This window comes from Theropithecus gelada, chromosome 8 (genome assembly GCF_003255815.1).
Source record: "Theropithecus gelada isolate Dixy chromosome 8, Tgel_1.0, whole genome shotgun sequence".
Taxonomy (NCBI): domain Eukaryota; kingdom Metazoa; phylum Chordata; class Mammalia; order Primates; family Cercopithecidae; genus Theropithecus; species Theropithecus gelada.
The window spans coordinates 93,187,802-93,205,755 of record NC_037676.1 but is presented as its reverse complement, the minus strand read 5'-3'; the positions used below and the strand labels follow the sequence as shown (position 1 = coordinate 93,205,755).

The 17,954-nt window shown below is 37.6% G+C and overlaps 1 protein-coding gene across 1 annotated transcript in view; it reads right to left on the bottom strand.

The window, feature by feature from the left end:
• Positions 1-17,954, bottom strand: part of NECAB1 (N-terminal EF-hand calcium binding protein 1) — a 172,887-nt gene that overhangs the window by 149,618 nt on the left and 5,315 nt on the right. Inside the window, exon 2 of the mRNA XM_025393724.1 lies at positions 13,170-13,194. Coding sequence (XP_025249509.1) covers positions 13,170-13,194 — 25 coding nt within the window. The remainder of the gene's footprint in view (positions 1-13,169; positions 13,195-17,954) is intronic.

Below are 17,954 nucleotides of genomic sequence, written 5' to 3'. Positions count from 1 at the left end.
TCATAGGTATATACAGAAATATTTATGGATATGTGCATACACATGGGTTAGTGTACACATATGTATTTCCTTGCTTCTTAGCTGAGAGGGCTTAGAAGCAATGAAGACACATCAGTAATAATGAGCACAATTATCCAGACCTTGGTTTCTAATAACATTTTCTGATAAAAAAGACCTGAGTTCCTCAGAGAAATAATTTTTTCCAGACTGGAGTAGAGATTATCAAAGATGAGCCTGAAGCATCTGTTAATACCAGAATGTAAAAACTCCCCCACCCATAATTATGAGGGTATGTCAAAGGAACACAGGAGTCAACTAAAGGAGCTCCCAATGGCCAAAGTGGGAAAATTTGAACAACAAAACAAATTGAGTAATATTGGATTATAATCCAAAGTATACAATAAATATCCATGTGTCCATAATGTTGTGAATAAATGTTAAATAAATAAATAAGAAAATAGACAAATCTCCCACGCAAAAGGATTCTAAATAATTAATGCAGATACTCAGACATCAAAGAGGTAGAGCATAACTCCCCTCTCCTTGGGTGTGGGCTAGGTACAGTGACTTTCCTCCAGAGAAAAGTATGAAAAGAGTTGAAAGAGTAAATTTTCCAGTGGAGAAAGCTGACAAACGCTACCTCAGCCAGGTGATCAATGTCATCATCAGCATCCTAAATCATACTGATCATATATATTCTTGATATGATATAATGGCATTTTACCTTTGTGGTCTTTCTCTCTCAAACACATATTTCCAGTCTAATTAAGAGAAAAACATCAGACAAATCCCAAATGAAGTACGTGCTACAAAATAGCAGACCTAGTACTCCCTGAAACTTGTCAAGATTATCAAATCAAAGAAAGTCTGAGAAACTGTTTCAACCAAGAGGAGCTTAAGGAGACATAATGACTGAATGCAGTTTCAGTATCTTTAATGTGATCCTGGAACAGAAAAAGAATATTAGACAAAAACTAAGAAAAATCTGAATAAAGTGTGGATTTTAGTTGACAAATAATTTATCAACATGGATTTATCAATTACAACAAATGTACCACACTAATTAATTATAGAGTGGTTAATAACAAGGGAAACTTGGTTTCAGGTTATATGGGAACTCTGTACACGAGCTTCACAATTTTTCTGTAAATCTAAAACTTTTAAAATAAAAACTGTTTTGAAAAATTAGCTTGGGATGCCAAGGCAGAAGAATCACTTGAGGCAAGGAGTTTAAGACCAGCCTGGGCAACACAGTGAGACCCTGTCTCTACAAAAAAAAAATTTAAATTAGCTGGGTGTGCTGGTGTGCACCTATAGTGCTAGTTACTCACTAGGCTGACAGGGAGGATCACTTGAACCTAGGAATTCAAGGTTACAGTGAGCTCTGATTACATCACTTGCACTCCAGCCTGGGTGACAGAGTGAGACCTTGTCTCTAAAATAATAATAATAATGTAATATGATAATTATGTAGCATTAAAATACTTTAACATATTAAAGTATATTAAAAGCTGACTATGTTATCAACATGGCAAAATTAGTTATACTTATTCATATTAGATCTTGAAAGATAACATATATTTAACTCAGTAATCGACTCAACAGATTCAGTTTCTTAACTCTAGACATTCTACCCTGGCTCCATGTATTTTACAGATTATTTGGAGAAATGACATTCATTTCATGTGTCACTGCTTATAAAAGTGAGTATATTTTGACCTGTTATCTTGTGAGGCACTTTTAGTCTAAATTTTATTGACCATAGTCATCACAATAATTTCTTGACGTAGTTTCATCTTTTTATTTGTCTTTTCAGGAGGGGAAGGAAACTGAAATATGACAAGGTTAAATGATTCAGATGAGGTCCCAGAAAGCATGTCTCCCAAGACACATTCCTGGAAGCAGGTCATTAAAGCTGCTCTCGGTTTAAAATCAACCAAATGCACAGATATCAGGTAGAAAAATGAATAATTCAGTCAAATGCTTGGTTCTTTACTGACTTGACATCAAATATTTAGATACTTTTTGGGGAAAGCTCATTTGTTACATCAAAATATTTTTGTCACTTGGAATTGTGCTGGGAAAATGGCAAAAAAAAACTGTCTTCATTCTGAGGGAATGAATGTGTATTAGTTTTCGTGGCTAGAAAGAATGCTCCTAATTTAGTGAAAGAAATCCGTTTAATGTCATTTCCATGGAGAATTAACAATAACATTTTATGTGAGCCTAGGAGAAAAGCAACAACAAAAAAAAACCACTTCTGTTTACTCAGGCTTTCGTAGAATGACAGATGAAACATTTGTCCGAGGAATATTTAGTTTGTAGCGGATGTAGATTCAAAATTAGCAATGTGAAGAATACTCCATTTGTAGACAAATTTCACTGGTAAATGAAAACTAAATATTTTAACACAGGCATTAGAGGTAGAAAGAGGAGTACAATACATAATCAAATTGCTTGTATTTTCCCTCCTCTATACCTGCATTCTCACTGGATAATCACTGCTTTTTCAGCTAGTTTACCCTCAAAAAGAGGAACATCTGTTAATTTTGCCTGGTCAACATCTATTCTCTATTCTTTTTGTAGAAACACTGATTTTTGCTTGAGAGATCATCTGCTCTCTCTCCCACTCTATTTGAGGTGCAGCTTTATGCACCCACCCTCTCTGGGGGTGTGTGTATAATCTAAGCCTAGAAAACCACTTCATCCAATCCGTCAGTTATTGCTTCAAGGATGGGCATGTGACTAGTTGATAAATCAGAGAAAATCTTGAGATTTTTGCTAAAATTAATGTAAAGGAGAAATTCTCTCTTTATTCTGACCTGTTGAACTGGTGGGATGGGTTCTAGGTACTATCTCGCCACCCCTGGTAAGAAAGCCTACCTGAAAGGAAGACCAGCCAGACACAAACCAAAATTGAGATGTAGAGATAAGAAAGGAGATAGATAAAGAGAGTAATTTCTGATCACCTACATAAAGGTGTACTCAAAGCTTTACCATTTGGGGTTTTTTTCAATTATAGGAGCCAACTATTTCCCAATTTTACCTTAACTAATCTGAATTAGGTTTTTGTCACTTAAACTGAATTCGTCCTAATGGATAATCATCTTTCTTTTTTGCTGGCTATCTGAATTTTTACTCATCTTTGGAGATGTATTTGAGGACAATGAGTCCATAAGCCTTCCTAGGCCATCCTATCCCAGAAACCTCTTCCTCCTCAGAACTCTAATGCATTAGGGTGTTTTCTCACTCATTTGGCTTAGTGATGCCTCTTGCATTGTAAACGCGTTGAAAATTATTGATGCTTCATGTGTTGTGGCTTATCTCTATAGCAGAGTTGTGCTGCTGACGTTGATGTCGAAAATTAATCAATTTTCACCAGGCGCAGTGGCTCACGCCTGTAATCCCAGCACTTTGGGAGGCCAAGACAGGTGGATCACGAGGGCAGGAGATCAAGACCATCCTGGCTAACAGGATGAAACCCCATCTGTACTAAAAGTACAAAAAATTAGCCTGGCGTGCTAGCACACACCTAAAGTCCCAGCTACATGGGAGGCTGAGGCAGGAGAATCTCTTGAACCCTGGAGGTGGAGGTTGTGGTGAGCCGAGATTGCACCACTGCACTCCAGCCTGGGCAACAGAGCAAAACTCTGTTTCAAAAAATGAAAAAAGAGAAAAACATTCAATTTTCTCTGTGTACATGACTCATCTATCAAGAAGATGCTAAGCTCCCAGAGGACAATGTTGTCCCCAACCACCATGCCCTTACCCCACCTCAAATCCCAAAGAGTTTAGAGTTTATTGCCTAAGTTTTCTCAAATCCATGTGCAAAAATCAAAGATGAGTTCCGTTGATTACACAAGTATATAATTTGTCCTAGTAACATAAAATCTTGTAAGGGCTCAGTTTTTTATAGTCTGCCTTCCTTAGTTCACAAGTGAAGAAATCATATCTTTAGGACCTATAAGAAATTAGTGAAGGCAAAGGGGAACTGACATGTTTTGATTACTCACAATATTTTAAACAACATCCTTGGGACTTTACATATATTTACTTGGCTTTTTCTTCCCAGTAGCCCTGCAAATTCTTATTATTCCTATTTTCAAAAAATGAGGAAATGAACTCAGAGAGGTTAATGAAGATCACATCCTAGTAAATGTATACTAAAGTATATGTATTCTTTTGTCTTTGTATTCCCAACATCTAGCACAGTCTCTGGCATTTAAAGGGCACTACAAAGTATTAAGCAAATAAAGGAATGAGTGAATGAACAAATAGCAGATTAAAGTTCCAACTCTCCATCATACCATGCCACCTTAAAACAGGAACATAGCCAAAATAATTTCAAATATTTTTGTCATTTTTTACACTGAATCATTTAGGATTCTCCATGTGGAAATATTGGTATTTCTAGACTTCAACAGCACAATTCTGCTACAGAGATGAGCCATAGCAAATGAAGCATCCTACTTAAGTGCTAAGACTTTTGGGTTAGAAGAAAATCTGGATACAAATCCTGTTTACTCACTCCATGCCATTGGATGAGTTGCCTATGTCTCAGATTACTCATAAATAAAATTGGGACAATGACAGTATCTTCCTTGCAATATTGTTATAAGGATTAAATAAAATTATGCCTAACACAGCATAATAATATTTTAATAAGATTATTTACTGTTATTACTGTAATATTTTCTTGTAAAGTCTAAACCAATATTCTCATGGCCATAAAAAGTTGGTAACATACAGGCTATTACATTTTTTTAGGTATTTTTAACAACTTAGGTGTGATTTTGAATATTAAGAAACACACGGAAATATCACTTATTACTAGATCAACAGATATTCACAGGAGAACTCTCATAACTAAAAGTGACCAATATTACAACAAAATCAAGCTTTTCACATGTAGGACACTTTCATAACCATAAAGAAGTTAATAGCCTCATCATCCATCTAGTTACTCAAGTCAGAAACTGGAAATCTGAAACACACACAATCTTGCATATGTACACGTCAGTAAATACCTTCATCTCTCTTACTTAACACTTCCAAATAATTACCAAGTCTGCTAATTATATATCCAAAAGTATCAAATGCGTTTTCTTATCTCTATCACCTTTGCCACTGATTTTCTGAAGTCTTCAATAGCTCTAATATGGAAATTTTTGCTGTATGCCAAGTGCCAGATTAAGGAGGCTTTAACGAGGGTTGAAGATTTGGAAATAGCAAGAAGTGACTAGGTTTTGAAGATGTTTTGATAGTGAAGCCAACAGGGCCTGCTAATAGATTGGATGTGGAATTACTAGAGAAAGAGAAGAGTTATGGAAGCCTCTGAAACTTTTAGATGGAGCAAGGGTTGCTTGGTGGTTCCTGTCCTGAGATGGAGACACATCTAGAGGGGCAAATCAGGCGTCTGGGCACAAAGCACCAACTCCAAAACACACGAGAATTTCAGCTAGGATTATTGGTTTGCAAACAATAAGAAAAGTTGAATGACCAGAGCAAAGGCAGAACAAACACTAGTGCAGCTCTGGGGTCTTAGAAAGGTGGTCACGGACAGACCTCTGGGCACTGCCATGTGAAAAATTCAGCACCAGGATATTATGATTCACAGTCTAGCCAAATAAGAACAAGAATTAGGATGAAAAGGCCGGGCGCAGTGGCTCATGCCTGTAATCCAAGCACTTTGGGAGGCTGAGGTGGGCGGATCGTGAGGTTAGGAGTTTGAGACCAGCCTGACCAGCATGGTGAAACCCCGTCTCTACTAAAAATACAAAAAATTAGCCGGGCATGGTGATACACACCTGTAGTCCCAGCTACTCGGGAGCCCAAGGCAGGAGAATTGCTTGAACCCGGCAGGTGGAGGTTGCAGTGAGCCAAGGTCGTGCCACTGCACTCCAGCCTGGGCGACAGAGTGAGACTCCATCTCTAAATAAATAAATAAATAAATAAATAAATAAATAAATATTTTAAAAATAATTAGGATGAAAAAATGGAAATAGATTAACACTTATTAAGAACTTCCTAAGGGCCAGGCACATTTCCAAGAATTTCTGTGTATGATCTATTTAATTTTCCAACAAGTCTGTGAGAGAGGCATTGCCTTTATTTCCATTTCACAGGTGGGGAAATTAAGTTACCCAAATTGCACAGTAAGTGGAATGGGGATTTGAGTCTAGGTAATCTGACTGCAAAATCATATATAAACTTAACTATTATGCTACATATCTCTGGGATCTAGATGGAGCAGAGTAGACGTTTAAATTGCAGGAACAGAAAGGAAAGGAAGGTTGGGATGACTACCACAGATCCCCATTACAGAAAGCACTTAAGGTAGAAGCCACATTTTGGGATAAGTCTATGCTGTGTGCCCTCCAGGATCTGGTATTGGAGCAGGACCTGATTTCTGAGCCGCTGACAGCCCATGGGAACCATTCTGTGGGCCCAGGAAACTGAATCTAAATTTTCTGTTTGTTTCTTCTGTGGCAGCTTATAAACCCAGCTATGTAAAGATAAGAATTTTCCGTTTTCTGCTTTTAGCAGAAAAGTAACACATTTATGGGTGTGAAAGTGCTTTGCATTTTAGAAAAAAAAAAGTCATACTATGAAAATAGAAAATTTTTTTCCTTTATTTTATTAAAAATATCATTGCAGTCAGAACTTGCACACCTGGGTTTCTCCCACATATTTTGCAGTGGTGGAGGAGCCATTTCTTTCAAGAAGGTCATTGTGAGGGCATTTTTTTTTTTTTTAAATGAATCACTTCTAATAGACTTTGCTTTAACTTTCGAGCTGGTAGATGTGTAGTTGAGGCGTCTGTGTGTACCTGAGAGTTAACATATGAGTACAGAGCGATGTGAGAACTCCACTAATTTATAAGCTACTTGATTCTCAGTTTCATCATTTTCCCAAAAATGTTTGCAAAAACTATGAGGAATTATGAAATACAAACCAGCCTTATGCCAATATTCCTCATTTCTAGGGCCCAGCCTTTAATCTTTCCATTTTATTTGGGGCTAGGAGCCCTGATTAGAAGATAAGAGGGTCTGGAGAGCCCAGAGCAGGGTGGTGATGCTTGACTGAGTGGCTCACATCAAAGGACAGCCTTATTCCCAAGTGCAAAAGACAGAATCACAGAGCTCTGCAGGACTCTGACATGTTGCTAGGTGATGACCCAGCCTTTATTGGAAATACTCATACACACCGAACCTTTGTTCCAGCTTCTACTCAAGGTCATATTTTTACATGTTAACAGAATAAACCAAATCTTAGGTGACCAGTTTGGAAATCTTACCAATTCTTACAATTCTTATAATCAATTCCAAATGAATTGATCATAGTCCAACGACGTCTTTAAAGTATCTCTAAATACACAAATAAGACATCAAATATTCTTAGGCTAGGATTTTCATTGCCAATATTATTTTCTGGAGGTGTATTAGTCATTCATTCATAATTCAGACTACCAAGGAAGCATCAAATGCATTAAATCAATTAAACTACCACATATTGGAGCGCCAGAACATCATATTCAAGATGTATACAGATTCAGGCTCTAACTATATTTCTATATTTGTAGTCTGAAATACATACATAGGTGCATATACAACAAATTGAAAAAAAAAATCACCAAATATGAAGTGAGATGGACCTGGGTTCACTCATCTGGTGCTACTGTTAACATACAATGTAACCTGGAGGAAGTTATCTAACATCTCTGAGCTTCATTTGCTTCACTTAAAAAATAGGGAACATAATAAAAATAGCAAAAAATACTGAGCAATTATCACTATGTGTGAGATCAGGATAAGTGTTTCAGAGGCATAATCTCATTTAATTCTCAAAGCAATTTTATGAGAAGTAATATTATCTTTCCTTTGCAGATGCGGAAACTGAGGCACAGGGAAGTTGAGCAACTTGCTCAAGGTCATAAAGCTAGAAGGAGGCGCAGCCAAGCATGGGCTTGTTTGACCTCAAAGCCTACATTCTCGCCACTGCTCAAAACTGCTTATTCTGTTGGCTTGTCATAATGATTGAAGACAATGTACATAAATCACAGAGGGTAAGACTCAGCTCGTAATACGTCCTCCATACATTTTAGCGAACACTATTAATAAACAACAGATAAATCAGTGCTTGGTTTGATTAAATTATATATGATTGTATTTCTTCAGTGAAATTGTTGGTTATGCATTTCTTACAAATAATTCACAAATAGTTATGAACGTCTGTGTTGCAGCAGGCATTTTGCTCACCACGGTGGACCTGGAGGTATGTGAAACAGGCACTATCTCTGCCCTCAAATTTAACATGTGCAGGTTGCTGGATTGGACTAAAGGCCTGAGGAGAACTATAACAATCTCCTAGAGGGAACAGTGATTAAACATGGATCAATTGTGCCACCCATATAGCCTTCCTACTTACTGATCACAAATGATAGCAGATCTTAGCAAGTATAAATCAACAAGAGGAATTCAATGGTGCTATTCACTACTATGAAGCTTTTCATTTTGCCTCTTACTAAGATTTCAAAGATATTCTTGCCCCCACACACAAAAACAAATACTGTGCAATCTCACTTATATGTGGAATCTGAAAAAGTTGAACTCGTAGAAGCAGAGAGTACAATAGTGGGTGCCATGGGCTGGGGGTGGAGGAAATGGGAGATGATCGTCAAGGGTACAAACTTTCAGTTATAAGATGAACAAGTTCTGGGGCTCTAATGTACACGATGGGTGGTGATGAACGTTTTCATTAATTTGATTATTGTAAGCATTATGCAATGTATACATTTATCTAATCATCATATTATATACCTTGAATATATTTGACCTTTATTTCTCAATTAAATATTTTAAAATAAAATATATTTAAATTTGAAAAATATTTTTTCAAATTGTATAAATACCCATGTATCATTTCCATTTTCATTCAATCCATAAATAAGCTTTCTCAGAAGTTTTACATTTCTAAAAACTTGAATTTGGGGCTCTTTGGCTCAAAGCACTAGCGTCTCTCCTAAGCAATCCTATTCTGAGGCCTATCTTTATGTTTAGGATCCTAGCCTATGATTTTATAAAAACAACCGACCAAAAAAATCCCTCCAAGATGCCATTATTAGAGCTAATTGCTAATGTGTATCCCTCCCGCCCCGCCCAATTTATCCAGCAGCTTCTCTTTTTTGTCAGATGTCAGATAGATCCCAAATGCTAAATCTGTCCTCTGGGCAGGCAAACAATTATACTGCCTATTGCCTCTTCTTCCTTTCGTTATTCTGTCATCAATTATGCTGTCCACAAGGGATTCTATCACATGAGGGTCTGTTAGCAAGAGCTCAAATACATGTAGCAGCTGTCTATTTGCAAATACAGAATGCCATGAACACATGGTACAGAAGGATGCTTACTTTTATATGCTTGTATCTTCTCATTTACATTAGATTATCCATTATCCTTTTCCCTTTCAAATGCTCCATATATAGTAAATAGCTTTATTTTTCTCTTCTACTAAACTCCACTGCAATAGAAATAACTAAAATGTTAAAAAGTATCTCAGATAGCCAAATCATCACAGCACAAAAAACAGCTCAAGCTTTCAGTAGCAGTAGAGATAATATTAATCATAATAGCAGCAGAATGAGCAAGTGTTTAGTTGTTACTACATTCCAGGCACTTCCCTGGCAACTTTACGGTAGTTCCTCATTTATTATTCATAATTACCAGATGACATGGTAGATGTCATTATCTATGCTCTTTATAATGTTCCTAGGTAGCATACTTGTGGTTTAAACCCAAATCTGCCTGACTCTGCCTCCCTCCAATTTTACACTGAGAATGAGGGAGAAGAGAAAGGCGGGATGAAAGCAGGGGGAAAAGTGGACAGAGAGAAGAGAGAGAAATAATGGAGCAGAACATCTTCAATTCTTTTTTATTTTAATTTTTATCATACATTTACAAATTACAGTTATATTTATTTATGGGATACAAAGTGATGTTATGATTTTTGAATACAATGTGGAAAGATTAGGCTAATTAATGTCTCTATCACCTCAAATATTTGTGATTTCTTGGTGATGAGAACATTAGAAGAAATTTACTCTCAGTGATACTAAAATGTACGGAAGTCAATGATTAGCTATATTCACTATGCTATGCAACTGATCTCAAAAAAAAAAAAAAACAAAACTTATTCCTCCTGAGACTTTGTACCCTTCAACTATTACCTCCCTACTCCTTTCACTCCCCAGCCTCTGTAGCCACCATTCTACCCCCTGCCTCTATTAGTTCAATTGTTTCAGGCTCCACATATAAGTGAGAACATGTGGTATTTGTCTTTCTGTGTTTGGCTAATTTCACTTAGCATAATGGTCTTCAATTCCATTCATGTTGTCACAAATGACAGAATTTCTTCTTTCTTTATATATACTGTATTTTCTTCGTAATCCATTAAACAAACGTCTATTGAGCACCTAGTACTGGCTGCGCATACCATCTACTTGTAACACAATTTCCTTGCCTTAGAGAGGCATGTTTGGCTTAGAGAAGTACAATCTCCAGCCAACAAGCAGTCTCCACCTTAAGGACAATAATCAATATGCGCCAAAGTGCTGAGAGCACAGGGAGAGAGTGGGGCTCTGTCGAGGGAACTGGGGGAGGTTTCCCAGATAAGGTGCCTTTGAGCAGGAACGTAAGCAAAGCGTGAGTGTTCTCAAGCTGACTGAGGGTGGAAAGTTATAGGAGGCGGAGGTCACAGCAGGGTGACATAGCAGGGTGTCAGATGGAGGGTGCCCAGGGGGACTGAGTGCTTCAGCAGCTGCAGAGGAGGATACGTGTGGAAGATTTTGAGAGGTAAGAGCAGAAAGGCAGGTAGTCTGACAGCACATTGGGATGGACATTAGGAGAGGTGGTAAGGAGGGCAGAGGAGGGGGCAGGTGAGGAAATATGAAACATGGGTCTGCCAGTGCAAGTGACTTCATGCAGCATGTATTTGAGGTTATCATAAGTCGTTGAATCGCGCACAATGTTTTGTTCAGTGCTTTTTGTTCTGACTGTAGATTATGCTAATTTTGATGGAAAGAAGAGAAATACATATAATGGTAAGGGTGGACCTAAATCAGAGCTTTGGGGTCTAGGAAATGAAAGTATAGCAGGCCGGGCACAGTGGCTCATGCCTGTACTCCCAGCACTTTGTGAGACCGAGGCAGGCGGATCACCACATAAGGCGATCGAGAGGATCCTGGCTAACGCGGTGAAACCCCATCTCTACTAAAAATACAAAAACTAAGCCGGGCATGGTGGCGGGCGCCTGTAGTCCCAGTTACTCGGGAGGCTGAGGCAGGAGAATGGCGTGAACCCGGGAGGCGGAGCTTGCAGTGACCCGAGATCATCGTGCCAGTGCACTCCAGCCTGGGCTACAGAGCAAGACTCTGTCTTAAAAACAAAAATCAAACAAACAGAAAAAGAAAGTATAGCCTGAGAAAGCTAGGAGCTTGGGTGGAGAGGGAGCAAAAGCATTTCTGAACTGGAGACAGACACTGAAATGCAAGGCAGGTGGCATAGAGACAGGTGGGCTATTCAATTGTACACCAGGCATCCCTGGGGCTGGGTATCAGGCAAAAGATCAAAGGATGAGATGAGAAGACAAAATGATGCCATCATTATTTCTGTCTTTAAAAGTAATCAAATGGGCCAGGCGCAGTGGCCCACGCTTGTAATCCCAGCACTTTGGGAGACTGAGGAGGGCCAATCACTTGAGGTTAGGAGTTTGAGACCAGCCTGGCCAACATGGTGAAACACTGTCCCTACTAAAAATACAAAAATTAGCCGGGCATGGTGGTTTGCGCCTGTGTTCCCAGCTACTTGGGAGGCTGAGGCAGAAGAATTGCTTGAACCCAGGAGACAGAGGTTACAGTAAGCCGAGATCCCACTACTGTACTCCAGCCTGGGTGACAGAACGAGACTCTGTCTCAAAAAAAAAGAAAAGAAAAGAAAAGAAAAACCAAAAACTAAAACTAAAAACAAAATGATGAAATGCTTCAAGTGGGAACAAAAAGCACATTTGAACTGACAATATATCAATCACCACAACACAGTCTGAGAAAATATTTTGATGGCCAACCACAACAAAATATTACTGGGACTTGGGATGCTATTACATTGTTCCTTGGATTAATAATCTTCTTTTGTGTAGAAAGGTGTGTCTTGTCAGTCAAACTTTTCTTGATCTGCCTGCTTAAGGGTAAAATAGACCACAACATATGTCTTTAAACTGTCAGATCTGAACTCTTCCTGTAATCTCTCCCCATAGATAAGAAATGGGATTTCAAAAAAGGGAAAGAACCCTTTGTATCCTAAAATTGTCAGGAAATTCTTATCAAGAATATACCTCTACCATAGTACTTATAGTATAGCAGCAAAAAAAAAAAAAAAAAAAAAAAATACAAGTTTTTATTTGTTGTTCTCTGGGACAAAGTTTCCAGTGGAATAATAGAGTCAAAAGATACTGCTTATGACAACTTATAATTAGACATTGTGCAGTCATCATTAAATCAACAGAGCAAGTTTTTACTTCAAGGTTGCCATCTCCTACTTCTCTGTTGCTATAGATTATCATTTCCAGTACATACTCTTCAAATGGGAAAGCAGTGGCCAGGAACAATGGGGTAGAGATAAAGCTGGCAATGCAGGTTTCCAGGCAGCCCTCCTGGAGTGCAGTAAAATCCCCAAGGCCACGATAAAGTTCAGTGTGAAGAGTCCAGACGGGTGTCATACAGACCTGGGGTCCAGTCTCAGTTTTTTATCTTAATAATTCTAGGACATAACATGCACAAAGCACTTGGCCCAATGCATGGCACACAGTAGACACTCAATGAATAGAAGCTGTTATTGCCGCAAAATTATTTTTTGAAGCATGAAAAGGAAAAGCCAGAGTCCAAGTATGGCAGAGCTCCTCACTTCAAAGGCATAAGCATTCCTTTCAAATGTAAATCCTTTTGCCAACTTCTTATGAATATTTAGGGTCTAAAACTTATCTAAAACGATCACTAGTACAATAAGGTAGTATTTTATATGTCATTTTCCAGGACTGCTCCCTTTTTCCTTATTATTTATATGATAATATAAAATGTAAGAGATTAATAAATAGAAACTATAGATTTTTGGTCTTACCATTTTTGTCTGCTCTCCTCAGTATCTGCAAAGGGAAAAGGAAAAAATTTATCACCATTTTAAATAAATATTGCAGTGAACATCACACTTATACATAATTTATTCATAATTAAATAAAATACATTCTAATTTTAAGTAAAGGTTTCCCAATTGAGATCTTTCTTTATAATATCTAAAACCTGAAAAAGACCCAAATGTCCATGGATAGACAAACCATGAATGGACAAATCAACTGTGGTATAGCCATACAAGAGAATACTACTGAACAACAAAAATGAATGAGCTATTGATACACACAACAACTTGGATAGAACCAAAAAATAATTAGGCTGAGTAGAAAACCTAGATGCAAAACAATACCTACTTATAATTCAATATATATAAAATTCTTAAAAATGCAAACTAATCTGTAGGGACAGAAAGCAGATTAAGGTTCCTAGGAACGGGCAGGGCAGAGAATGGTGGATTACAAGAGGATGTGAGAAAACTTTTGCAGGTGATAGAGATAGTTATTATCTTGAATGTGGTAATGGTTTCATATATGTTAAAACTCATCAAGTTTACACTTTACATATGTGCACATTAATGTAAGTCACTCATACCTCAATAAAACTGGGATTCAACAAAACATAAAAGAAAAATAATACATCATGGGTAAAGAGTAACCCACATGTCTATGCTATATCTACTTTATTTATACTTTATTAATCATATTATCTTGGATGTATTTTAAATTGTCTTGATGTATAAGAACTATTTGGCCATCCGGTACCCATTACTCTTTAGTAATGATTTCTAATGTTCTTCTGGAAAGCCAACCTTTCCTACATGCCTGGCCTAGGTGCTCCAGTGGTGGGAAGGGCACTTATGTCTGACAAACATGGTGTCATATCCCTCTGGTCATGGGACTGCTCAGGCATGAGCATATTAGGGCCAGTGAATGACAGGCCATGGTTTTGCTTGAGTGTTTAGGAGAGAGACATATTCTACCTTCTGCTGACTTTGAACCTGGGAACATATAGGCAACACACTGCTGTCATTCATTTTGTTATTGGATATATTGTAGGTTGAATTGTGTCCTCCAAAGCCAAATGTTGAAATCCTAATGCTAAGTATCCATTAATGTAATACGGTTTGGGAGGAAAAGCCCTTGATAAAATCCAACATTCCTTCATGATAAAAACTTTGAACAAACTAGGCATGGAAGGAACATACCTTAAAATAATAAGAGCCATCTATGCCAAACCCACAGCCAACATCATACTGAACAGGCAAAAGCTGGAAGCATCCCCTCGAACGCTAGAACTAGAACTGGAACTGGAACAAGACAAGGACGCCCACTCTCACCACTCCTATTCAACATAGTACTGGAAGTCCTTGCCAGAGCAATCAGGCAAGAGAAAGAAATAAAAGGCATCCAAATAGTAAAATAAGAAACCAAATGATCTCTCTTCACTGATGGTAGAATCCTATACCTAGAAAACTCAAAGACTCCACCAAAAGTCTCCTGGGACTGATAAATGACTTCAATAGAGTTTCAGAGTACAAAATAGAGGTACAAAAATCAGTAGCATTTCTATGCAGCAATAACATTCAAGCTGAGAGCCAAATCCAGAATGCAATCCCACTTACAATAGCTACACAAAAAATAAAATACCTAGGAATATATTTAACCAAAGAAGTGAAAGACTTGCACAAGGAGAACTACAAAACACTGCTGAAAGAAATCATAGATGATAGAAACAAATGGAAAAACATTCCATGCTCATGAATTGGAAGAATCAATATTGTTAAAATGGCCATACTACCCAAAGCAATGTACACATTCAATATTATTCCTATCAAACTACCAATGTCATTTTTTACAGAATTAGAAAAAACTGTTCTAAAATTCACATGGAATGAAAACAGAGCCTGAATAGCCAAAGCAATTCTAAACAAAAAGAACAAACCTGGAGGCATCACATTACCTGACTTCAAATTATACAATAAGGCGGCAGTGGACAAAACAGCATGGTACTGGTACAAAAAACAGATACAACAATGAAACAGAATAGAGAACCCAGCAATAAAGCTGTACACTTACAGTCATCTGATCTTCAACAAAATCAACAAAAATAAATAATGGGGAAAGGATTCTCTATTCAATAAATGGTGCTGGGATAGCTAGTAGGTCATATGCAAAAGAATGAAACTGAAGCACTATCTAATACTATAGACAAAAATTAACTCAAGATGGATTAAAAATTTAGATATAAGACCTCACAATATAAAAATCCTGTAATAAAACCTAGAAAATATCATTCTTTACATTGAGAAAAAAAATTCGCCTCGAGAAAAAATTTATGACTAAGTTCTCAAAAGCAATTGCAACAAAAACAAAAATTGACAAGTGGGACCTAATTAAACTAAAGAGCTAGAGCACAGGAAAATAAACTATCAATAGAGTAAACAGAGAATCTAAAGAATGGGAGAAAATATTCACCAACTATGCATTCAACATAGTACTAATATACAGAATCTGTAAAAATCTTATTTCAAAAAACAAAAAAGAATCCCATTAAGAAGTGGGCAAAAGACATGAACAGACACTTCTCAAAAGAAGACATACAAGTGGCCAAAAAACGTATGAAAAAAACGCTCAACATCACTAATCATCAGAGAAATGCAAATCAAAACCACAATATGCTATCATCTCACACCAGTCAGAATGGCTATTATCAGAAAGTCAAAAAAACACAACCAGATGCTGGAGCTGCTGCAGAGAAAAGGGAATGCCTACACACAGTTGGTGGGGATGTAAATTAGTTTAGCCTGTGGAAAGCAGTTTGGAGATTTCGCAGAGAACTTAAAACAGAACTACCATTTGACTCTGCAATCCCATTACTGGGTATATATCCAAAAGTAAATAAATCATTGTCCCCAAAAGACACATGGCACTTGTATGTTCATTGCAGCATTATTCACAATAGCAAAAATGCTATATCAACCTAAGTGCCCATCAGTGGTCAACTGGATAAAGAAAATGTGGTACATATACATCATGGAATACATAACAGCCATAAAAAAAGTACAAGATCATGTCCTTTGCAGCGACATGGATGCAACTGGAGGCCAATATCCTGAGTGAATTAATGCAGAAGCAGCAAACCAAACACTGCATAGTCTCACTTATAAGTGGGAGCTAAACACTGGGTACACATGAACATAAAGATGGCAGCAACACACACTGGGGACAAGGGTTGAAAAACTAACTGTTGAGTATTATGCTCACTGCCTGGGTGATGGAATCATTCGTACCCCAAATCTCACCATCATGCAATATACCCATGTAACAAATCTGCAGATATTCCCCCTGAATCTAAAATAAAACTTTAAGTTATAAAAAGAAAAGAAATAGGGTTAAGATAAAATATAACTGGATTGGGTGGTCCCTAAGTCCAATGACTGGGGATCTTACAAGGAGAGAAATTCAGAGTTGCAGAGATAGAGGATAGAGACCATGTGATCAAAGAGGCAGGTATTGGCATGGTGCAGTCAAAGCCAAGGATGCCAAAGTACTGACAGGTGCCATCAGAAGCAAGAGAGGAAGCATGATACAGCTCCCCCTCTGGAGCCTTCCCAGGGAGCATTATCCTGCTAGCAGCTTGATTTCACCCTTCTCACCTCCAGAACCGGGAGAGTACATTCTATTGTGGTAGTTTGTTACAACAGCCATAGGAAATTAATACAATATATAACCTGGAAAGAACCAACACCCAGGAAAGTAGTGTTCAGAGACTTAGAGAAAATGGGTCCAGATGGCACTCCCTGAGTCTCTGATTAAGTAATCTTGATGAAATGATCTCTGCTTTTTCATTACAGGAGCCAATACATTTTTTTTTAACAATCTCAAAACAGTTTGCATTATTTTTTCTGCTAGCTGCAATGAAGTTAGCCCTGATAGGTATGCTAATAGAAAATAATCTGGATAACATACTACAGCGCTATGTTATATACAGTACCAAAGAGGACGCCCCACTAGCACATTGCAAAGACAAACTTTAATTACTTGGAAGGGGCCCTTGAGGATGATTTTTTCCCTAAGTAACTTGTAGTTATAGTTAAATAACCAGAGCTATTCTTATATTTAGATCGTCACTTCTTGCTGGCCAGCTTGAAACATGAGCAATCGTTTTTATTCCCAAGTTGTCTGTTTTACTGCATTCTACTATAAAAACATTATCTTTCTTTCATTCTGCCGACTTCACGGAAATGAGGTATAGATAAATCTAATCATTGCCACAATGTGTTTTAAGATACTAGTATTACTATTAAAGATCTCACCCATGAAACTTTTCCAGCAACAGGTAGGTATCATCACCCAGACTTGCATGCAGAAGAAGACGGTCCTCCTTTTTTACTAAATTGATGTAATTACTGCAGGACAACTGCTTTCAATTGTAAGAGCTATACTTAAAGCAAAATGAGACCCAGATTCTTTTTCCTCCATAGAGTTAATTGCTAGAGGGGATTTTGAGGATTCATTCCCTGATCACAACTAGCTTCTTCCTGTCCTCTGCAATGATGGAGCCCCAGCTGAGAGTCAGGGAGACATAAAACACATCCTATTTCTTACTTTTGATTCATTCTAAGATTCTATTTCAAGCTGTATTTTGTCCTCAGGAATTCAAAGTAACTAGAATAGGATAATCACACACCACAGAGTTGGACCCAGGACTTCTGTTCATTTCATTTCATAAAGAACAATCTCAACTAGCATTTAGCCTCTGAAAGATGAAATAA